This window comes from Ischnura elegans, chromosome 7 (assembly GCF_921293095.1).
Source record: "Ischnura elegans chromosome 7, ioIscEleg1.1, whole genome shotgun sequence".
NCBI lineage: Eukaryota > Metazoa > Arthropoda > Insecta > Odonata > Coenagrionidae > Ischnura > Ischnura elegans.
The window spans coordinates 32,619,083-32,644,161 of record NC_060252.1 but is presented as its reverse complement, the minus strand read 5'-3'; the positions used below and the strand labels follow the sequence as shown (position 1 = coordinate 32,644,161).

The window sequence follows — 25,079 nt, the reverse complement described above, 5'->3', positions numbered from 1 at the left end:
ATCCTGAAGGCGTCGTCGGGCTCTTTATCGCTGCGACGCCTCTTTCCCCTTCTTCCTTCCTCTTCACCTCCTCCCCTACGGAAGAGTATGGACGTAAAATCTCGGACTTCGTTCCCGTACCTCAGGAGTGTGACATTGCGAGCCCGTCCTGGGTACTCGTTTCCAACTGACCATAGGAATTATCAATGGAAAAATGGTAACAGGGGCTTAGCAAGGAATTAAGTCTATGGGGGGTTTAGGCGCAACTAATACTGAAGGATCTAGGGGGTGTGGGATACCCGCCAGGGTAAGCGGGAGGTGCGGGAGACATCCCCCCGAAAATGTTTAAGAGAAATTATTCAAAATTGTGAGTTTTACGGCTGTATGATTAGTTTGACGTTTTGTTTGTGAGTCATCCGTCCCCCTAATATTAATTGCAAAATTTGTCACATTAAAATATCGTCGTAAAAGAAATTTCTCTGAGCTCTGGGGGGGGAGAGGTTATCCCCAAACTCCCCCCTCGCTGCGCCACTGAATGGTAAGGTTATCATTCTTCATTGAATAATCTTCCATTTCTTTAGGAACATCAAATCTGGTTTCGCTAGTGGTAGCTCGCGTCGCCTTCATGACGGCATCTAGATTTTATCATCCCATACGTTTCCATGCCAACCCCTACCCTGGAGGCGTCGTCGGGTTCCTTATCACGGTGGCGCTTCTGTTCCCTTTTTCCTTCCTCTCCTCCCCTTTCCGAGGTGACTGGGTGAATAAGTCTCGAAACTTGGTCCCGGTCCTCAAGGTTGTATCCTTAAGAGGCCCATCCTGTGCACCCAAACCGTTGACCATAAAAATTACACGGATCCCAATTGAAGACTGACGCCATTGACACTTGCATAGTTGACTCACTGACTTGATTTTGACTTCATCGTCACTTCATTGGATTGCCGCTCAAATATATACTGCTTAATTGCTCAAGGTTTGGCTAACCCTGACATACCAGAGTCGAATCGGTGTCTACCATAGAGAAGCCCGCTAGCTCCAACCTTTAATAATCGTTTCATCAAATTAGAAAACATTTTCATAACTGTCAATGAATGCTTGTGAAAAATTACTTTCACAGAGTTACATTGGCAAACGCAATTTCTATTGTTACAAATACCTACATATTGGAGGTGGGGATAAAACCGCGGTTCTTCAGCTTTTCCGGCCAAGTCGTACAAGAAGTTACGCCCAGACGCGCTTGCATAATAATAAATTGTGTATATTACTCTCTATTTTCATAATCATTTATAACAACTCTCTTTGGTTGGATAACTCTTCCTGAATTTCTAGAGACCCAGATAATAATTGTGAGCGCTCGAATGAAATTTGCATGTTGTAATTGTGCTAATAATCTAATTGCGCCTCGGTAATCGAAGGACAAACCTATATTATTCATAACTGACGGGACTCATAGTCATAAAATGCCACTTTTGTGCGTTCTGAAGGTTTTAGCGACCTTCTTTCCATGTAAATTATTTCAGTATCAAGTTAAAGGTAGTTGGTCGATCTATTTAATACACATATTGAAAATGACATACTTTTCGTCTTAATTAGACAGTTTGACAAATAACTGTGGAATGTACAAAAGTGCCTTTTAATGTGACTTTTCTCGCATACACCTATAGTAATACGGCATAATAAATAACAGATGTCCCTCGTACCTCCAGTTATAGGTTGTGGTGTTCCAATTTTAAAGCACCATCACCACCCACAAGCACTCCGTCTACTGATCTTCAAATTTTCATTTCAAAAGTAATCCATACAATGAAGAGAGCCATACGACCTGTGCGGGCAGATGTCGGACGGAAATCCTTCAGCACTGCCGAGAAATTACCACTATGAACAGCACAAAAAACACATAAAATACACACGGTGTCACTTTGGCAAGCTCATCATTCATTAACGTGTGTGGCTCACGAGTTCATTTTCCCTCCAGGAAGTTCATTTTTACTGGAACTGGAGCCATCATTGGTTATGGGTATTTTTTAATTCTTGGAAAGAATTTCAGGGTCCTCCAAGGTGTCGATCGTAGGCACTCACTCAAAAAGTTGGTTGTAGATAACACCTCAGCATTATCCGAACCATTTGTCGTACCTCATGCAACATCCCCACTCCTTGTCTAGGATGCGATTAACAGCTCCGATGACAAAATAAATTAAAGTATATCCCAGGAAACACTTGACTTAGAAGTAAACAAATACAGAGATGAGCTCTTTGTGCAGGATCCACAGAATTAACCGCAATTGGAATCATCATTGGTAATGGGAATTCTTTAACTATCAAGAATGAACTATAGGGTCCTCCCAGTTGCCGATGGTATGTAACCTCTTACAAAAAGGTTACAAATAACATCCCAGAATTATTATGGTACAGTTATCGTGCCTCAAGCATCATTTTCTAGCAACGTCTTTGACGCCTTTGATATTTCGGGACACAGAAATACTCATTTAGTAACTCAGTGAGCCATAGGTAAACGAAAACAGTAAGGCGAAATCTGTGCCAGAGCATGTATGCTAAAGTTGACAATGACTGATTCGTACTCATTTTCCCCATGATTTGACTATCGCTGCGACTCTGTGCAGTCTGTAGCATTAAAGGAAACTTCGATTACGAACTTTAAGATTCCTGGAGGTCCACTGTTTCTCAATGTGACGGCGAAACACAACTCAAGCGCAGGAGTGGCTGAAGCTAAAACCCGTGGATCCACCTGTGTTGCATTATTTACTCCACGGAGAGCGTCAATCACCAAAAAAAGGCCTCCAAAGACCCTTGGTACCAATCGATCGCTTATAGTGCCATCGAAGTAATCAATGGATATCACATGAAAGGTTGACTCCAAAAGTCACGCTTCACGACCAACCTCGGACGTTTGGCTCGAGTCACGGAGTGGACTCGTAAGCACTGTTGGAGTAGGCGTGCTTGGTATTCGAAGCGCGGTCACCCAGGCTCCGTGTCTCCTCCTTTGAGCCCTTTTCGACGTCGGGGAACATGGGGTGGTCAGCATTGGCGCCGCTGCAGCTATACTCTGGTGATACTTCGCCCTTGTCCCGCGGGGCAGCGATAGTGCCGCTGTCGTCCGGCTGGTTGCCTATGTCAACCGTTCTCCTAGGCCTTCCCTCTGTACCCGGCGACGTAAAGTCAAGAAGGAAAGAGACGTCGATATTAGCAGATATTCCACACTCAGAAAAAGCACGTTGAGAGAAATGGAATAGGCAGCGCAGTAGCCGAGGGCTAAGGGCAACCTGTGAGTTGAGGATAGTCAAGAGCAATTCTTAGCTCACTACACCAGCCTCCAAGGCTGAGAATCACCAAGCTCACGCAATACCCTTATCTGTCCCAGAATTGTAAACCCTTTAACAACCGGAAATTTTTAATACTTGCTTGCAAGAATGGAGTATTATCAATATTATTGCTCAAAAATAGAGAAGCTTTCAACAGAAAAGTGAAAATATTTTTTCAGTGTCAATCGGGGCCCCAATAATAGCAATAATGCATTTACTAGTTTCTTTTCCTCAAGACATTTCATAACATTGAGAAACCTCATTGATGCATTGCAATTGTTACTAGGATCATCAAATAATTCAGCATGCAATAATCAATATGATGGCCGACCAATAAAGCATGTATTGGCTCCAAACTTCCTATAGTGGTGCAAAGTAGCGAGCAGAGCGTTCCATTAAATCCACTATTTGAAATGCTCAACAGTGACGGTGCAATCGAAATGTCAAATGTCCCGCCTTACACGTCCGCAACAACGTCGTTAGTGAGAAGTTCAGCCATCGGCCGTTTTGGCGTTACAAGGTACGATGAGTGTGACATCTAGCGAGCATTTTTAAAAGTTGCCACGCGAGAGAACTCGTCCATCCGCGGAATCTTATGAATGCGACAGAAACGACATGTCGCGATATCGTCCGACCATAGGAGGTTTACTGCCCAAGTTGGCACTTGGCATTAAACCTCCTATAAATAGGGTGCTGGCTTACATTCAGGGTATTCAAGTCTCGTAACCTCTATCCCAAGGTGGAGTAGTTTGTACTCGACGTGAATTTAATTCTTCATAATTTTCATTTTTTTTCATATTTTTTCACAAAACATACCTACGTATTTGAATTTAAAAAAAAAGATCGCAATTCAGCGGCATGACCGAAATACTTTCTATTCTGCTTTGAAACAAAAACGAATGAGGATCAACACACGATTAATGATATCGATTAAAATGGTCACAGGCAAATAATTTGTAAAATCCAACTGTTATCCGACCACAACTATAGATATATATTCACATTCCTGAGAAAATTGTGCACGTCTTGCGATACTTTTATTCGAAAAAAGCGTCCAACTCAATTTTTTATCGTCCTTTATGATCATCGTCACCCGCATTGGACTGTTAGAAATCGTAAACGGGTACTTTGCGAAGTAATTTGTATAGGAATAGAAATGATTTCACGACGCATGCGCTTATGTTCTGAAGTATTGGACTGATTATTACTCTCGAAAGAAGGTAAATTTACATTGATCTACGGTCACAATCTCCTATATTTTTGAAGGACACTATACAACTGTAAACGAAAACAAACCCAGAAAAATATACTATAAACACTGATTTTTATGAGCATTGCATGAGGAAAGGACGGTTGATTCTCTGTTATCATCTTACAAGAAAGACAATCAATACAGTGCTGGTGAAATCGTTTGCAGGAAACGCCATCTCGACTGATGAGAGGATGATACCGGCATTAGGTATCGTCATTCCCCGCGTGTGGACTAAATCGACCCAGAAAATTATATTCGCTAATTTTTATTCGATAGTAAAGAATAGATATTGTTTAACTGCTAATTTATTAAACTTCCTTGCTTGGTAAAATTACAATTTACGATATAATCATCACTATCGGAAGTGTTTGCATTATCGGTTATTGAAATCAAAAGATGAAAAACCGTGAATCACCGTGAAGGAAACTCACATAAATTATATGGTCGATCAAGAAACTCGATATGCAATCATACAGTGATATTAGAACAGCATAAATTTTAATAATCAGTAATTCCAGCTGAAATTTGACTCCTACCCCTGTCGCCTGCAGTGCATGTAAATTTACGTGTGCATCAAAATTCTTATGCGGCCATTCAATGCAATTATTACATGGACATAATTTCCATAATTCGACGAAATATTCTTATTTGTGAAGAAAGCAATGAAAACTGAGTAACGCTGACATTATAAACACTGGAACAACATTCGCTTGACGAAAACAAATGTAACCGTAACGAAAACGTAAAGTAACGTATTGTACCTCACCCCACCTCATCCAACTAGTATCAATGGCTTTCACTAATTGGCTGATTGTTAAACGGCCAAGCACCAATTAAGATGGTTCGTCTATTGTCTTAGTTTCTTCGACGGAGCACTAGTCCGCGAAGTTTCACCTTGGCTTACAATATGTTTTGGTTAACAATTGGATCTTGGTCAGGCAAGAGAAGAAAAACGACCGAGGTTCAAGGATTCAGGTCTATAGGGAAATTTTCACAACTTATGTTCAATAACTAAGGCGGAGTAATAAGGGAAAGCTATTTTATGCCCAGGACACGTCATATTTAAACCGATCCACCCATGTAATCTAGCATGGATTTGAACCCCATTACACTTATGTATGGGATGGCTCAAGAGCATTTTTTTTTAGTTTTTTTTAATACATGGTAGTTTTCAAATGGACAGCTTCACGTGACAATGATTCGAGGTACTACTAGTGAACAGCAATGAGTCGAGATAACTTAAAGGTATACCATGGGGAAAAATTATCCAATAGATTTAATCAAACTACCCCTAAAGTTAGAGTTATAGCAGTTATTATCGAGAGGATAGTCAATTGGGAAAATCATGAAGGACATGAAAAAAGTGAATCATAAGTTTACAAAGAAACTGGTGAGGGATAGTGGCTAATGGTGGAATGTAGCACAAAAACACCGGTCTTAAATGAACAAATATGATGCTATATCACAGTTTTTTTTGCTAAACAAACGAATTTGTGGTGGGTAGTCGTTATTCATAAATTTGCAGAAAAGTTTCTCGGGTTTTCCACCGGTTGATGTCGTCCATGTCTCCCGACGTTTCGATCCGCGACTTGCTGATCATCCTCAAGGGATATTCCGAATTCGGAAATTTTTTTCGGAAAAGGCAAGTCGCGGATCGAAACGTTGGGAGACATGGACGACATCAACCGGTGGAAAACCCAAGAAACTTTTCTGCAACTGATACGCCGGGAAAACCTAAGATCATACATTCATAAATTTGTTCACGGGCCCACATTAAAATGTACAGAGTACGACCCACATGGGATGCCTCCCATTAAAAAAAAATTGCATGTTTCTACTGTCCGATTCACTTTTACATGCTCTACAAATGTTTACCTTATGTCATACAATTTATACGATATTCGTGCCCAATATGTTGTTACAATGCCCATCGGGAGCCATGCAGAGCAACTCCTTTCCGACCAAAAGAGCCGAGGAAGAGGACGACCTTGGGGAAACATTACGCAATCGAGGACGGTAGGTACCTACTGGAAAAAGATGACAGCGGCGGCGGCCGACAATAGACAACGCGCCTCACGCGGTGAAAGACCTCACAAGGCAGTTCTATTGTGCGTGACTCTTTTGTTTTCGCTTTCAATCAGAGGGCAGCACTTCGCCCCCATTGATGACCTCCCCCAACCACTTCCATTCACATACACTGACCGCACCGAATGAAAGAGGCATCCAGTAAGTACCGGCGAAGCATATGCACACGTTAAGTATATTGGCGGCGTTGATAGTTCAAGGGGCGGCTCATGGCAAAATACTTACCTGGTCAAACTGCCCTTGTGTCGTTCCCCTACCGGATGGTTTGGTATGAAACATCCCCCCAATTAAACGAGGAGTCCGGGGAACCTCCCACGGGAGTTCTTTTTACATTAAAATAGTGAGTTAGGAGCTTTTGCAAAAGTATGTGTACCATCACCTTTTTTGCATACATTACAGCGTACGTTTTTCGTTACAAAAGAGTTATCAGAAAGTATTTGTAGGGGTTAAATGAAGATTTTAATCCAAGTAGTTTAACATAGACTCATTTTTTACAAAAAAAAAACTTAATACTAGGGATAGTGATAAATGCAGTGGCGTAATAATGGGGGATGAAAGGATAGATCCCCGCCCCCCCCCCCCCCAAAAGCCTCAGAGAAATAAAAAAATATATTTAAAGCTATTGTCTAGTATTGACAAATAATAACTGCATTTGCCTAAAGTTAAAGATCGTTTATAAATATCATGGCAGTTAGACGAGTCACAAACCCCCGGACCTAGCCTTAAACCTTCGGACGTTTCCTTAGGAGGGTCGCACCCCGAGGCCATTCCATCCCCCCAAGGCATGTTCCTAGTTACGACACTGGATATATGTTTGATTTCTATATAGATAATAGCCATGAAACTTAAAATGAAACTACGAGGTTTTACTCCACAAGTATAAAAGTAAATTACACAAGGAAGTTGTACACAAAACATTTATAAAATCGAAAAACAAAATTTTTTTGGTGTTTGGACGTCTGGTCGCCCCTTAAGCTACGATGCCCCCGGCAGTCGACCGGGTTGCCCGGCCCTGGATAGTTCAGCATTTTTAAATCATGTCTTTTAACCACGATTTGGAGTAATGGTCTTGTTTGGAGTAATTGCTACTATTTAAATGATCGATGGCGGGAAAGAAAAGCAAATGACCTTCTGAGCCCTTGCTCGAATGAAAACAGTATGCAAGCACAGCTTCGAATTTAGAGTGTATGCAGGAGAGTGGCGTAATATTGCGAAGATCTTACCTCTTTTAATGAATGCTTTTGAGATGCCGACGAAAGGAAACTCGAAGGTGAGGCTCAGTGCCATGGAGACAAAGACAACGATGACGAGGTTTCCGAAGAAGTTCCTCACCTGTTGGAGATAGAGCACGTTTAAAAGATTGCCACAAAACTCAACACTCAAAGACAACTCGAAGTGAGGGAGGTTAGGTAGAAAGAGAATTAAGGTACCTATTGATAATAACACACACTGTTATGATTTTTAATCATATCAAATAAAACCATTACCAATAATGGACCAGATACAATGCTGACCGATAGCAAAAATAGAACTTTTTAAGCTTTACATTGCGGTACCACTCTCCCAAAACATCGAAAAAAACAATAAAATATAATAGTACCAAAAATCCATCAATAAAAATAAAAGTCTATGTCATATGTTTTTATTGCGTCTGTCGTCATCTTAGTCATCAGTATCATCCCCAAATTAACACAAAATAGTTTTTAAGCACTCAACCTCAATCCTAATGCACATATTAGTTTTCAAACAGCAATTTTAATTTTAACAAATCATATCACGAAAAAATTTCTAAATTCAACGTGGCAGTAAAGAGCTACCTTTTTTTGTGATCTTAAATGATACATAAAAGCTCAAGTGAAACTGTAAGAGAACATGATTTTTTTAATGATGCTGATAATAATAATTATAACGAAATTAGGAATATTTAGCCCTCTCTTCCATTTCACCTGTGGACAAGCATCCAAGCCCTGGATTTTGAAAAACCAATCAGGAGGTATTCGAACCCGCGACCGCTGAATTAGCAGGTGTGGGAGTAAGGTATTGAGGTAAGTACTGAGGGGGATGAGGCAGGATGCTGGGTGAATTTGGCATTTGAAATAGTGTGATTCATTGTATCACGGTGTTATTTTAACATTTCACATAGCCTTCTCTAAGGGTTACTCAGCATAAATAACTTTTAAAATATCTAAGGAATCTTTGATATTTATTTTTATTCTTAAGATAATGATAAGGCGTGGATGTTATCATTGAGAGCAGTGATTTCCAAATCCTTAAGAATCTACAATTGAGTGGAAAGTGATCGGTCATACTTACCACTTCATTCACACTTAAGTAAACACTGGTCCTTGTCGATCCGGCAAAGTATAAGATGATAATATAGTGGCTGAGGTACATGCAATACGTTAATCTCGCGAATGGAGTCAAAAATGACCAAGAAAGTATGGAATTCACTGCACCTGTAAAACAAGAGATTTTTCCCATCAGAAAAGCATGCGATGGAGAAAATTTTCTTGATGAAATCAATCAACCAAAAGGGCGACACAGTGGCCTATTGCCTTGACCCATTGATGTAAAATAAAATAAAAGCGCTAATTCAACGAAGGAAACTTTGGAAAAAATTGCCTCGCAGAATTGGCCTCATTTTGAAGGGATTTCAATTTTATTTTACATAATTTTATTAATACCTTTAAGATTTAGATTTAATTTCCAATGCTAAAAAATAATTACAACTTACGTCATTGTCATTATGAGCATGAACTAGGTATAATCTTGGTTTCTGATGGCTATGTCTAGTATGAACCATTTAAAAAAACGAATCCAAAAGACCAAGATGCAATTTTATTTACTCTCTATCATATCTCTACCTACTCACCGTAACGGAATTTCATCAGATAATCAGCTCGGAACCAACGGTTGCTATATATACCTCAAGAAAAAATTACAGGAGTGCTCAAGGTGACTGTTAAATAGCGAGAAATTGAGACCAAGATTTAAATGTTTAACTTATGTACTACTTTGGAAAATGGATCTGGTGAATGAAAAAATACTTAAAAAGAGAGTTTATTAAAATTCCAATACTTTTCCTTCTTCATACCTATTAAATTTTACGGATAATTTTTAAGTCGGAATTAACAACATTAACAATTAGAGCAGCCGAATTACCAATCATAGATCTTTCCAGACAAGGGAAGATGGAGGAGAAAAAATGGACACCAGATGGTCCATGATTTTTCCATTTCAATTTAAATCACATCCGCGGAATCTTGTTTTTATTTGCATTGAAATATGTACACCATTGCTATCTAAGAATGACATTCGCTCTATGATCGTCCTTTAAGGTAAAAAGTTATTTAGACCTCTGGACACGATGCTAAATTACGTCCGGTCTGAGATCCTCATGAAAAGAATGAGATTTTCGGTGTGATTTTGGGACAAATGCGGTACCACGGCAACCCATTTACTGCCTACGCTTCGACTATCACGGTCAATTTCTTAAATAAAGAAACATTTTTGATCGTTCATATCAATGAATGGTCTCCCATGTCTTAAGAAAGTTCTAATTCTGTTTTTCTAGTGGTTAACCCGGAAACATCGACGGGATCCTACCGTGGCTAATGCTTCCTTATTCCTTCTATATCTTCTCCTCCCCCCGATCCTAAGGTACAAGCGTAAAAGTCTCATGACTTACGAGCCTGGCCTCAGGAATGCATCCCCATGGACCAATCGAGGGTTTCGCCTTCGTTGATAATTTGCTTACGCAATAATTTATAACTCTCAAAATAACAATTGAATAAATGTGTGAAAATAGGCACGCATGTTCTCTAGCAGGGATACCGACTTACAAAAAATATTTGGGGGCCTAAACCGGGGATCTTGCCCCAAGAAAGTTTATAAGTAGTGAGTTTTAAGTTTTTTAAGCATTTTAGAAGAGTCATATGATCAACATTAGAACCCTGATAACTCGAATCTCGATTACTGGACACTACGGGGAAAATCGAAAAGCCTGACACATTTTTTCCTCACACCAATAACGAATTTTTGAGGGGGCTCGGGCCCCCTCAGGCCCCATGGAGTCGGCGCCACTGTTCTCTAGTATGGGGTAAGCTCTACCCTCACCGATGCAAACCAACTTTTCGAGTGGTATTATTCAATGGAAGGACCTTAACTATGGGCGCACCTCAAAACCAAACTTTATAACTACCTCAAAATAACTCGCATTAGGAGCAGTTACTAACCAGCGTATCCATGCATGCAAGCGAATATGACCCAAGACAATGCAAGGGCCCAGGCTGTCCGATGAAATCCGGCGTAGAACGATGACTCCCATACATTGTAGACGTGGTCCACTTGCATCAAACCATACACGCCGAATATGACGGTTAAGAGTGATGCGGTGGAAAATGTCCATCCCAGGGCCACCACATACTGACCAGAAAGAATCAAAATCAGACTGGGTTAAGTAGTTTCTTTTTTAAAAAGAGAAGAATAAAGTAATGCTAGACATCAAGGAATATATGATTCCATATCCTCACTTATGTGGAAAATTCCTTAGTAAAATATTCAGCACATTTCATTTAAACATAATAATACAGGTGTTCGAGCGTAATTGATGTTAGATAGCTATTTTTGCATCAATTAATGCAATGACTCAACATTTAAAAACAGAAATTCACCACTGGTGACCAAAATGACCAAACCAAAATGGTGAATCATACAAATAGTCCGGTCAAAATAGACATTGACCCTTGCATAAATTGCCAACAAGCTGAAAATTTGCATGAACCTCAAGGATACCACTCTAATGAAATCCTAAAAAGTCCCCATCGATCCCGTGAGTGCAAAAAATTTTATTCAAGGTCAAAGGTCACAAAAATTCGTTATTTGCATTTTTTTGGCCAAACAGTTAGTTTTATGATGAATGATGCTCAGATTAAAATTGTAGATCAGAAAATTATCTACAATATTGTCATTTCTATTTTTTCTCTAAGATTTACCGTTTCTGAGAAAAAGCCTTTCGAATGTAGGCTGGAGCAGTATTCTCCGTATTATGCTTGACTAAATTGTTGCGTTCTCCGAAAATTATTAACTATTATTTAAAAGGCTTTTTCTCAGAAACGGTAAATCTTAGAGAAAAAATAGAAATGGCAATTTTGTAGATAATTTTCTGATCTACAATTTTGGTCTGTGCAATGTTTATCATAAAACTAACCGTTTGGCCAAAAAATGCAAAAAACCAATTTTTAGACCTTTGACCTTGAATAAAATTTTTTGCACTCACGGGATCGATGGGGACTTTTCAGAATTTCATTAGAGTGGTATCCTTGAGTTTCATACAAATTTTCAGCTTTTTGGCAATTTATGCAAGGGTACCCCTATTTTTTGGGCTAATTTGACCGGGCTAAAAAGAGTATATAGTGTTTATCTACGACAAGTTCAGAAAAATTTTTGGTGTTGAGTGATGATTGCAAGAGCGCCAAAACTTTTTTGTTGAAGAAAATATTGCTATTTCAGTTATTTAAAGTTTTTTTTACTTTATTAATCAACGGTTAATAATTTTTAAACTGTCAGGGAATACCGAGCAAACAATTTTTGACATTTACCTACACCCAAAATATAAACAAAATTAATCTGACATGAGAAAATAAATACTTAGTTAAATTTTCAAAAATGAGACGACATTAAAAAATACTCTCGACACCATGTATGTGCAAACACGTACATAGCACAATTGACAAATTTGGATTTTACACCTCAAAAATGTATGATTTATTTGGTATCAACGGATATTCAAAATGAGCGAGATCCTACCTTGGGCAGGAGGAGAGGCCTCTTGTGGTTGTAGTGCAGGAAGAATCCGAGGCCCACGCCCACCAAGTAGGGGCCCGCCCTCGCATACGCCGGCATGTACACGTGCGTGAAGACTCTCGTCACGTCCTCGGGAGGGCTGCAAACACAGAAGCAATCCGCAAATACAGTAGAACTCGCTTATAAATGGGATTTTTTTATAAATGGGATTTCATTATATTCACAATAAATGATTTTTCCCTGTAAATAACAGGATTGCTGGCTAATATTTTGTAAATCGTCTTTATTTAAGCACAGATCCGTAAAATTTAACAATTGTCCCCACCCTTTCCATTAAACAGCTCTAAAGGGAAGGATTTTAATATCAACAGTATCACAACTATGTGGTGATGGCCACGCGTGAGAATAATTTATGATAAGGTAAGGAACAATAAAGTGTCTGCAATTTCTTTATACTAGAGGAACAAATTCCCTAAAGGACCAAAGAATAGTTCGTAATAGCGGGAATTTCGTATCATTCGAACTCGTTACATGTGGGGAAATTAACACCAACGATCATATGAAAGTCCAAGGGACCAGGAACTCACCTCGTTATAGGCGATATTTCGTTACATGATTGATCCTTATTAGCGAGGTTTACTCTAATTGGTAAATTGACTAAGGAGACGATTCAGAATTGATGTTCACTTTACATTTACGCACCATCGAAAGCAATAGTTCCAACTCAGTTTTCTGCCCGAGTCTCCGATGAAACCCACATAGCAAAAAAGTGTTTGGATATCGAGTGAGATGGGGTAAAACTGGCCTTAACCTATAAATAATCACTCACGCTTCACCGGTCACATTTTGTCTTTCTTCAAGCCCCATTACTTTTTTTAGGTAGGTCTTTCGAGGCGCTGCGTCTGCATATCCTTTCTATAATGATTGCCTACATGTATGTAATCATGAGAGAATACAATAAATAGTTTGTGAGTGAAAATTTCCAAAATAATGCTAGTTAACTTGTCTCTGGTTTTAAAGTAATCCCAAGATTAATAATATTTAAAAATCTTGGAAAAACCTTCAATGTTAGAGAAACGACTGCAAAACAAAATAGTATAATAGTTTTTTCTATATGCATTTCGATTAAATTTCAGAGAGAAGTTAGTTAAGGTTATTTGACGATAAAATCGATGTGAGTTTTTTTCACGAACTCTGCTTAGCCCTGAGGCCATATATTTGATTAATGCCCAGGGAAAAGAAAATTACAAATGCAACACGTCCCACGCAACTTAATTAATAATTTCAAAGCGAAGTTTCACCTCTTTGGTAAAGAAAACGTATAAAACATTTACAGTCTATTTTCTTCGATTTCAGCCCATTGTGAAGCGCAAACGACCTTCAGCTCGAGCCTCGAGGGCCACTTGTGATCGTATGCACGTAGGGATGCATAATCTCCAGAATAATTGCTATTTCATCGATTACGCACAATTGATGTCGTTTCCGATGTCAAAGTATGGCATCGAGACGAAACGAATGTCCAAAGCCAGTGATTTATAAATATCTTCTTTCGAGGGTGAGACAAGCATAAAGACAAAAATTATTTATATTCCACCCGCGGAGTCAAACTCTAGGTCAACACGAAAATAAACTCAACTCTATTGCGAGTCGAAAATGATGACCCTAGAGCGAAACTATACGTGATTTACGTGTTATACACTGGTAAAATATCAGAGTAAATATTGACAGAGTAGTTAGGGTTGCTCCACACCAATCAAAAGGTGAGGAACGTTTTGAAACCCTCATCTTCATTTTTAACATGGAGAATATAAAAAAATTAATACTAAGAAATAGCTTTTACGACAATGTTGACATTTTTCCTTCTTTGTGAGTTTTTAATTTAGAGGAACTAAAGCTTGCAACCGAAATAAAAATTAATTAAACATTACAATCGTCAGAATCAGCCAGTCAGATTTATCAGGTGTCACTTGATCAGGGATTTTTTTAATTGCAATTTTAATCGCACGAGTTAAAGCGGAAACTCTGCCATACTTATATTTACTGTGAGACTATGGTAATATTACCTTTTCCAGACTTGGTGGAAAAGGTTGTGAATTAGTCGCTTATTTTATAAGATCTATCATGGGTATTTTCAAATTTATTTATCCGTCTAAATATCTGCTTTCCTAAGTTTGTGCTAAACTTTTACTGGAAGATAAATGGACCTAACAAGAACTCACTACAGGCTTTAATAAAAACACTCAGTAATAAATCGATGAATAATTAACATTTTGGTAATTCAAAATTAGCTGAAACGCATAATATTAAACCGTATCATCTTCATTGCATAAATATAAGAATGGGTTAAAGCTAAGATCATTTTCCTGTCTCCATTTTTCATTTGGGACTAAAGTATACGGGTGAGTATCAGGATTTAGAAAAACTTAATGTCGTTTTTAGAAGTAGAATATTGTCCCACCTTGAAACTAAGCTTCCGAACAAATATCATTTCATACACAGATGAGAATATTAGTAGACCTCATATTTGTGTTCAAATACAGATGGAAAAATTTAATTTTCATTTAGAATTCTATCCCTGCTTATATCCATGCACAGAATGCCTTCATTACATAATAAATTTAGTGAATTTATTCTGATAACTCACACTCTGCGAAACACATTTTTTAACACGCGGTCCAGGATTTGCCATTTCAGCACCACCTACAATTACAAAAACTGAGCGCCTTTAAAAGTACGCCATCAAAACACCATTTAAAACACCATCGCTTAAAAAATGACCCTGTATTCGAGTAACTATGAAGATGGTGCTTTTTTGCCGAAATTTGGGTCGTGAGTTCATTTAAACTTAGCCATTCTCCCAAACTCCCCCATTAGCAGGAGTAATTGCTCACGCTGGGACATCCGTTGATTTAACGATTTTTTCATTACACTTGGCAGGAGTATCCTCAATTTTAGGAGCAATTAATTTTATTACAACTACAATTAATATAAAGTCACCTGGAATAAACATAGATCAATTGCCTCTATTTGTTTGAGCTGTAGTTATTACCGCAGTGCTACTTTTATTATCAATACCAGTATTAGCTGGTGCTATTACTATGCTACTGACAGACCGTAATATCAATACATCATTCTTTGACCCTGCAGGGGGAGGAGGGGGTTCATTAAAACTTTCTGCCAAAGCAATTTAAAGCAATAAAAAGCAAACAGATTAATCGAGATGAAATTCGTTGAAATTAGATTTTCAAAAGCCAAAAACTATCCTACTCAATTTATTACTTATTAATTTTTCTACTCAATAAGCCTCCTTTTTGGCGTTAAAACCAAAATTTTCAACCCTTATAACACCATAGTGCACCATATCCCATATTTCAAGGCCGGTGTCGAACGAATATTTTTAATTTTTTTATTGGTCCGTGGTTATGTGATTCATTCGATAGTCTCTCAGCAAAAGTTTTAGCCATATAATTGTATTTTACCCAACATTATCAATCACAAAATTCAGATGACATTCAGCACTTAAAACGAATGGGAGCAGAATTCATCTACGGAGCCTGTACCTTTTTCGCTTACCCGTTGACAAACATAGCCGCTGGAAGTTTGAATGCAGCCGTAATGGAGAATGGGACGAGGGCAGCCACCACCACGAGGATAGGGTAGACAAACAGGCGGAACACTCGAGATCTGTACATCAGTAACAGAACAACTGGAGACACGAAGTACAGCTGCGTGTCAACCGCTAAATACCACGAGTGGTCCATACACTGAAATTTAAAATTATGCACAGTATGTAATGATTTATGGAATTGAACCTAAAAAGCACAATTGAAAATATTTTTTTTCAAACGGTGACTTGTTTCCGTAATTTTACCGATTCCAACTAATCTTACATCAAATTCTCAACAAATTGTTAAAAATGAGTGAAAATAGCACTTCTAAGAATTTATATCCCCAAAAAATTGTGTAATGACATTAAGATAATTCAAAAATTAGTTAATATTTGGCAGAATTAAATATTTTCATCCACATTTTATTCAACATTGTAATGATGGAGGTAGAAATAAAATAATTATACATGCAACATTCAACAATCATGAGATGGACCTGTTTTACGCCATAACGGTAGAAAAATGTCATCAACCACTAGGAGTAAAATCGAAGCTACGGCGTATAAGTTGGCTCATAACACTCACCGGTTCCTCAATTTTCACGTAGTTATTAACATAGAGGAGGTTAGTCCACCAGTTGAGTCTGCAGGTTTTGGCGTTGTAGCCCACGAGAGTGTCCCATGCTGGCCCAGACCCAAGACGATACAACAAGGTAGCGTAGAAGAACACCACCACTGCGTACGGAGGCGTGAGTCTGTTGCAAGTAAAAGGGAAGAGAAGAACCACGTGAGAGAAATGAAGATGTGCACTAAACCTCAGATTAAATATAAACAAGAGCGTTAATGGAGGCTGTGCAGCAATCAAAAGTTGAGGCTAACTGAAGAAATTTGAAAAGGTGGAGAGACAGGCTAGTTATGTGTGTGTTGGGAAAGCACAAGAAAACGGAGAGCGTTTCAGAAATTCTCAGAGTTCTAAGGTGGGAGAGTTTACAGGAGAGGAGGAAAAGGAGCAGGCTAAGTGGCATATTTAAAATAATGAGTGGGGAAAAAGCATGGAAGGAGTTTGGAAAGGAAGTTTCAAAAGTTTCAAAACCCAGCTTTGTTGGAAAAAATTATCACCAGTTCAAGATAAAGTGCCGATCACAAAGGACAATTGCAAAGCAGTTCTCCTTCTTGAATAAGGCCATAAGGGACTCCAACGACCGACCAGCAAAACTATTTGAGCCCTTCCCGAAAAATTTGCATATTTTTATAAAGCTGTTGAAGAGGTAGGAACGAAGGGTTTCTTATAAATTGTCCATTGTTTTGCATCTTATGTTCATGTTAACACCAGGCCAGTGGCATACTTGTAACAATTTAGTGATAATAATAATAATTTAAGCCCCCAATTTAAGTACCATCTACATCACCTGCATGATACCCTTCGAGTCGAATTAGGACTTATGGCAAGGAGTGAGTACGAGGTGTGTTTATAAAATAAAGAAAATATTATTTTTTTGAGAAGAAAATTATTTTTTCGTCCACATAAATATTTTCGTCTTCATAATAGTACCAAATATATAATATACACGTGTGCCAGCGCTTCTTCTAATCCTTGAAACACTTCGCAAACTCGATCTTTGGAAGAGCCTTTAGCTCTGTCAACGATTCCTTTTAATGCCATCTATGCTCATCAAGTTTATTAATGAAATGCCGATAATTTGAAATAATAGCGAAAATTGTATCAATTTGCTTTAATGGCACGTTATCGAAAATTATAAAAATCCAACGAAATTATTGCATGAACATGCCTCGTACTGATGCGTAAGGTTGGAAATAATCTCATTCGCCAATGATTGCTCGATCGGGATACCCTTGGAAGTTACCTTAAAACCAAAACGCAATGGTGATAGCACGAAAATATGAACAACTGTAATTTCTCACATTTTTCACGACATGCAATCTCACCGGAGAATCCGATGGAGGTAGAACAAGATGGGGTTGAAGGACACGCCTCTGTCGCGCTCCCGAAGAAACACGATTGCCAGTAGTAATCCGGATATGAGGAGGAAAGTGTCTACTGCGACAGACTCATTGTACACGAGCATCCTGATCCACTGTTTCGGCAGCTGAAAAGAGACATGGGAATAAGGCTCTAGCCTTGTAGGGAGGAACACGAAAACTATCTCAACAAATTCAATACTGAGAAGATATTCATTGAATAGAGTTTAAATAGACAAGATAGCACATTCTGCTTGCGTAAAGGGTAAAATATACTCCAATAAAAATTCCAGAATCGTAAAATAGAGCAATATAAATTATTTTTCATATTTTGAAATCAAATTTTAAAGCATGTAGTTGAAATTTCAATGACTCGAAGATTATGTCTTACCAAGAAATAAACATCGGATTCGGAAAAACGTAACTCAGTGATTCCACTTAATCAATTAACAAAACGAATGAATATATCTCGTCGCAGTGAAGTAATTTCTCTCCTTCGTTTTTAATCAAACCGCTCAATTCCTAGTCATTGAAGTTCCTATACCAAGTCTGTTGTTTTAATTTTTATTAAAAGAATAACAAAGTGAAAATGTTATGCATAACATTCTTGATGAATGGTAAATTATATTACCAAGTTATTACAGTAAAAAACCCTATGTCTTGGAATTTCTTTCGTTACTCAATGTTTTAAATTATATCTTAATTTTCCTCTCGGGTGAAAAACTGATTCATCAACATTCAATCCATGATTGTGTAATATAATGACAGGATATATTACCTGGGCAAAGTAGTAAGGATTCGTGAGGGGCAGCATGATGGTGTTGTAAAACGTGTGACCAAAGATGATCCAGCAGATGCTGAAAAACTTCAATCCGAACAGGCAATTCATCGTTCCGTCATTGGTGGAGGCAGCGATCAGTTTTGGCGCATTGGTCAGCAGAGAAAAGGAGAGCAGAATCCGACTCCACGCACCTGTAAAGGAATTAGTCCTAGTCATCAACTGTCCTGGTCCAGTTCCTCATTCATGGCCGATCTCTCGGAGAATTACAGATAAACCACTCTAACGGCCACCTCAATACAGCGATCACGCCTGTAAGAAGCCTTAATTATCATGGAGGGGATTACTTTTCCCCGCTATTCCCCTGATAAGTGATCCCATATTCAGTGGCCAACTCTCTTTTCGGCCTGCGAACAGATCAAAATTATGGATGGTACGCGTGATTACGCAAAATTAGGATGGCCAATTTCATGGTACCCCAAAAATATGGAAAATCACAGGGAAAAGAGTATAATGTATCATATAGATTGCCGATGATTTTACCTCGTGGAAATTAGATACAAACACGCGTAATAATTTTTCACACTTATTTATTACTAGCTTTCAACGTTTAAATGTCATTTTCAAGAGCTGTCTTAAGAGTAGAGAGAAAATGATGAGTAATGGTTGAAACTGGTATAGCTAGTAAAAAATTCGTGTGGAAAACTATTACGGCTGTTTGTTTCAATAAGGTACGTTTTTCAAGGAAGGACAAAAGCGAGAATCGCTCATTAGGGTTTCCAAAGGGTTTCCCTACAAACGACTGCAATTAGTACATTCTAACTAATCAGAATTCCCGGAATACTGGCTGGGCGTATACGCCGATATTGAGAGCGGTGCAAATTGTATTTGGCGAGATGATGCCTCACTTCATTTATTTGCTTTCCATCCCGTTTCATGTTTGCCGCACTGAAAATAAAACTATAAAATTATCAAATCCACATTCTTTACCATACTTGCAATATCTGCTCTACCTGAAGGTTTGAATAAACTGCCTCCACAGCAGTGGCGGATACAGATGGGGGGCGCGGGGGGCGCGCGCCCCCCCCCTTGCGGGTCCGACCGTATTGCCGAACATTGCAAAATCACAATTGTAACTTTTTTATATCATAAGATGGCATTGTCTTTTACATGTTTATAATCACTTTAAATAAAATTTTCTTATACTTTGGCTGTGACTTGACTATGATCTTTTATTACGATAAAAGTAAAGACAACTCAAGATATGTTGCGCCCCCCCCCCCCTTGAGTTTTTTTCTGTATCCGCCACTGCTCCACAGCACAATTAATCCTTTCCATTTGCTCAAATAATAATATTGCTCAATAAAAATTGAAATGTTACTGGAAATCACAAAAATTTCCATATCTCCAATAAGAAATCATATTAGCTTACAGTACATCCCTCCGAAACAAGTACAAATGAAATTCATTGTAAATACTGGGAATAACTCATGCCCTAAGAGCCATTCCTCAGCCATTTACGGAAAAAATCAAAGGTTGACAACCTTCATGCCTGAGGGCCGTTTTTTACATACAAAAACATATTTCAAACTTCAACTGGCAACAAAATACGCAAATACCTGAACATTTATAGGATACATTGTACTAAATGCAGTGAATTAAAGTACTATACTTCCTAAATAAGCACATCATTTATGACAAGAGGAGCCATCATTTCTAAAGGCCGTTTCACACGGGGCACGTACTTGCACAATCTGACGTGTGTACGAAGGCGCAGTCAAAATTGCGTCGTGTAAAGCGATCAATTGCTAGAACACATGCGAGAATGGGTGGACGTGAGATGGCAAAAAAAAGCCACAGATCTAATTTCGTTCGTGCATTCTCGCAATTCTATACCATTTTAGAAATTAATTCAGTTCTAACCCGCGAAATTCCGTGCCCCGTGTAAAGCGGTCTTAAAACAGAGTCTAGTAGTTTCGCGGGGGACAGGACATTGTTTCAGGGGTCGCTAATTGCCACCCTCTGCATAAATAAAACTAGAATGACAATAGAAGGACACTTTCAAATACTGACCATTGTTATCCCTCGGCTTCGCCCTCCCAAATCCTTCGTAGCACGTTCCAATGATAACCATGAGGCCAAAAAAGACAATAAAACACCTGTATCAAGAGAAATTTACACAAAATAAATTGCTGTTGTTACCAAAGATAATAGCACCGTTTTGAATTCCTAAAGGCTTCAAGCATAGTGTTGCAATTCAAGTGAACTTAGTACGTGAGCTAGCCACTGCAATATTTCAAGTGAACGCAAGTTCAGGAAAAAGCGTAAATTAAGTTTGGCTAGAAATTATGATTTTATTTAAACAGCGGCGCCATCAGCTTCCTGAAACGGTAATGCCTATGAACAGATAGTTAATATTTTATTTATTTAATTTTCTATAGTTAAAATTAAATACAGGGCTTTTTTAAAATAATGGTGCGGTCTCAGTAATTCATTGAAAGATAGTAGGTATAGGGAGACAAATGGAGATGGTTTCAAATTTGAGATACAAGCAAATGTAGATAAGGATTTTCTCTATGATAATTTCAGGATGATGGTGTAAATAAAAGTAAATCGACGTAGTAATACGATAAAAACAAGCAATACCTTGTGAAAAACATCGTCGGAGCGGAAGTTTTGTGAGAGTATTGATTGAACTGATAGATCTAAATTAAAGATAAATTGAGAAACCTAGAAGTCAAGGAGTATTAGTTCAATTTTATAATCATGGGGATAAAAGCAGGTAATGGTTGGTTAGGTACACAATATTATTGTAATGAAGGGATACATGTGAATCACTGAATTTATGTACATATACTTATCTGAGATTAACTTGTATCACTTTGCTACAACAATATTTTATTCCCCACAGACCATTATCTCCACTTATCTCCAAATCATAATAAAATTCACATTTAACCCTTGACTTCTAGGGTCCTCAATTGCTGTCCGGTTTTCAGTCAGGTTAGGATCTCCTTTGTTGCGACATTTCGATGGTTGAGTCGCCTGGAGCACGTGGAGTTACAAATACAATGGCAATGCGCACCAATTTCTCATTGCTGGAAGGGACAATAATGCCTCGATAAATATTTTCCCATACACATCGTGGGATTAGAAGCTCTCAAGCTTTGAAGCATTGCTTCAATGTAATAGCATAAAAGTTGGTAATTACGTTGAAGCATAATTGAATTAATTCGCTGAGAACAACGTACTTAGCGAAAATAGGCTTCATTATAAAATAAATTTGATAAAGACGCAAAGTAATAAAATAAAAATGATAATAGATGGTATACTACGAACGTTTACATGGAAAGCATAAATTGTAAAATGTTAATTTTTAATGAAACTGAGGCACAAAATCCGAATGCAATAGGGTGCTCAAATATGCCGTACTCTCACATATGCCATAGCAATAAAGGAAAAAATAACTTTCCACTCAGAGAATTGTTAGCACTAAATGATACCAAAATTTCCTCAGGGCTGGAATTAGGGACGATGAACGACTCGACCATCGAAGCATCGGCAACAATGGAGATCTCGACCCGGCTTCAAACCCAAAAGGAATTAATCGGCATCATTCCGCTAAGGTAAAACTTGGCATTTTTACTTCAATATTTAAAAAATTATTTCTACGTTGGAATGACGGTACTTACACGGCGGCGATCTCCGGCGCGTGCATCGGCTGTTCCCGGCGCCACGTCTTGCACTGGATGAGGTTCACGGTGGTGCCGGCGTCGAGGTCACTCGCCATCGAGCGGTTGAAGAAGTCTCCGAGGGCGTCGGACAATGCAGACGACGAGCACGCGGCTTCCGCGCAGAACGACAGCAGGTAGTTCTCCACCAACGGCCTCGCCTTTCCATCGGAAACATACATACAGTGCCTATTAACGAGGGTCCACCGGCAGTGGCGGATCCAGGATAGGGACAAGGGGGAGGGGCTGAGTGGGGGTTAAAATTCCAGCAGTGGTGGTGGTTGGAAAAAAATACCATTCTTTCCAGTGTAAATTGGATACCGAAGGGGGGAGCTATAGCCCTCTTGGCCCCCCCCCCCCCCATGGATCCGCCACTGCCCACCGCTAAACCTTGAGCTCAACTAGATTTTCACTCATAATCAACTATAGTGAGCGATCCTAACATAAGTTTCACGCTGATAATTCTCCATAAGCTCTCCACTGATAATGGGGAACATGCATGAAATTTGTTCATCATGCTAGTAAGTCTCGCTGAATAGACACTTTTCTCACAAGTCCAAATAGATAAGCCGAAACTCACCTAGTATTCCAGAAAGGCCATTAAATGCTAATTAAAAGTGATCGAATATCACTTGAAGTCACGTGATCTGAAACAGGTTCTGACGTCATCGGACCGTACACCATTCATTTCGCTAAGAGAGTGGAGCGGTAGAGCCATAAATGCATGATATCGAAGTAAAAATAGCAATAGTTCTCGCTAAATTTGCGTTTTAGCCCTGCATAGACCGATTTTCTATACACTTCCTATGTCTGTTATCAGTGAATACCGTACCGTGACGTCACGCTCCGATGACGTCGTGTTTTCAAGCAGCCGTTGAAGATTAATTTTTAAAGACTCATAACTCAGCTAAAAAGCATCATTCATCCGCCAGATTTTCGGCGAGTACATTTGAGGTAGGGACCTTCTTATTAAAGTACTTTTTAAAAATTTTGCATGTTCCCTATAGTCCCATCTGGCACTCTTGTAACGCTTACAAATTTAAAAGTAACTGAGGCAGGCGAGATGCAGAGGAGGAGCATACTGACTTAATAATGAAGAGGCGGCACTTTTCCACAGATTTATTGAGTAACGTAGGACACGTTAGGTCATTCTCAAGGCCACTGTGAAGATGTATAATTCTTCAATTGTAATTCTACGTTAAAGACCTTCGATTCCCTTGAAAAACGTTGGGACCACCCGAAAATCAAAACGGTGACAGCCCAAAAGCTTTTATTTAACATTCTTCAGCTGTATCTATCCAATTATCAGGCAGTATAAATACAAACAGAAATAAGAAAAAATTCCCCATGACCGGGGATCGAACCACAGGCCTTTGGCTTTCTGAATCACTTCGCAGATCACTACGTTATCCAGGTTCCTAATTTCCAAAGGCAATTGTATCGAGTCTGGTGGTGCAATATTTATAAATACAGCTCATTCAAACAGCTGCAGAATTTGACATTTCCACAGTGTACACGAGAACAACTTAACGGTCGAAACGCGTCGTACATTATTCAGTAAATTTGTGAAAAATGTCATCTCCTTATTATTACGTCTCTAACATATTTCTCCTGTTTCACACCAGTTACGGATGCAGAAAAAGCTCAGGGGGCGCAAAAGAGCTACCTATATTTTTTATCGTAATGAAAAATGATCAAGTTACATTCAAATATAAACTGATTATACCTACACAGGTACAAGATGATGCCATCTTATGAAATAAAAAGTTACAATTGTAGTTCTGCGATGTTCGGCAATACGGGTGGCCCCGCAAGGGGGGGCCACCCGCATTGCCGAACTTTGCCGCATTCTCTCTGCGCCCCCCAGATGTATCCACCACTGCTTTACACTACGTAGAGAACATTGACTACGGGGGCTATAATAGTCAAAATAGGAGCGTAGTAGCCGAGTGGGTAGTCCGCTTAGCGGCTGATCGAAGGATCCAGGGTTCTAATCCCGGTTGAAGCCTTCGGACACCCCCAAATAAAATCCTCTAAATGCAAGGTTGCCAAGGGAAAGGCAAGGATCCCCTTTCCCTGAATTTGCGGTATTTACACGCCTGTGGTTAAGAGGAATGAGCTCTATCCTCACCTATCCAAGCCAACCGTCGCGTCGGATTGAATCAATCAATGAGGAATCGAGAATAATAACTTTTATTGGATTCAAGAATTACAGCTTACGAAAGCAGGCAATAAAAATAATGAATGAGGTTCTTTAAGATAGCTAAATTGTGGGTTTACTTTGAGCTTTGTAAAATTGTATCTATCTCACACACCGTAAGTATTATTTTATGCTAAAAGTTGAACATATTAAACACTTATAATTAGATGTTATGAAGATAATGATGTACATGTTTAATCACTCCAGACTTCACATTTTGGAAATTAATTGTATTCATCAATAGATATTCGTATTTTTCCACAGAATAGGTTGTAGAACATGTTTACTTTACAGAAATAAAATATGCCCTATAATTTCGCTAAACGGTGAAACTTTATACTA

The 25,079-nt window shown here is 38.8% G+C and overlaps 1 protein-coding gene across 1 annotated transcript in view; it reads right to left on the bottom strand.

Moving 5' to 3' along the window:
* Nucleotides 1-717: 717 nt before the first annotated feature.
* The window catches only part of LOC124162461 (O-acyltransferase like protein-like), a 38,211-nt gene continuing 13,849 nt past the window's right edge, over nucleotides 718-25,079 (bottom strand). Inside the window, exons 3-13 of the mRNA XM_046539000.1 lie at nucleotides 22,499-22,698; nucleotides 20,880-20,965; nucleotides 18,807-19,000; nucleotides 17,996-18,156; nucleotides 16,635-16,803; nucleotides 16,015-16,205; nucleotides 12,445-12,580; nucleotides 10,872-11,061; nucleotides 8,950-9,092; nucleotides 7,860-7,968; nucleotides 718-3,136 (exon numbers count right to left, since the gene is read on the bottom strand). Coding sequence (XP_046394956.1) covers nucleotides 2,898-3,136; nucleotides 7,860-7,968; nucleotides 8,950-9,092; nucleotides 10,872-11,061; nucleotides 12,445-12,580; nucleotides 16,015-16,205; nucleotides 16,635-16,803; nucleotides 17,996-18,156; nucleotides 18,807-19,000; nucleotides 20,880-20,965; nucleotides 22,499-22,698 — 1,818 coding nt within the window. The 3' untranslated portion in view covers nucleotides 718-2,897. The remainder of the gene's footprint in view (nucleotides 3,137-7,859; nucleotides 7,969-8,949; nucleotides 9,093-10,871; nucleotides 11,062-12,444; nucleotides 12,581-16,014; nucleotides 16,206-16,634; nucleotides 16,804-17,995; nucleotides 18,157-18,806; nucleotides 19,001-20,879; nucleotides 20,966-22,498; nucleotides 22,699-25,079) is intronic.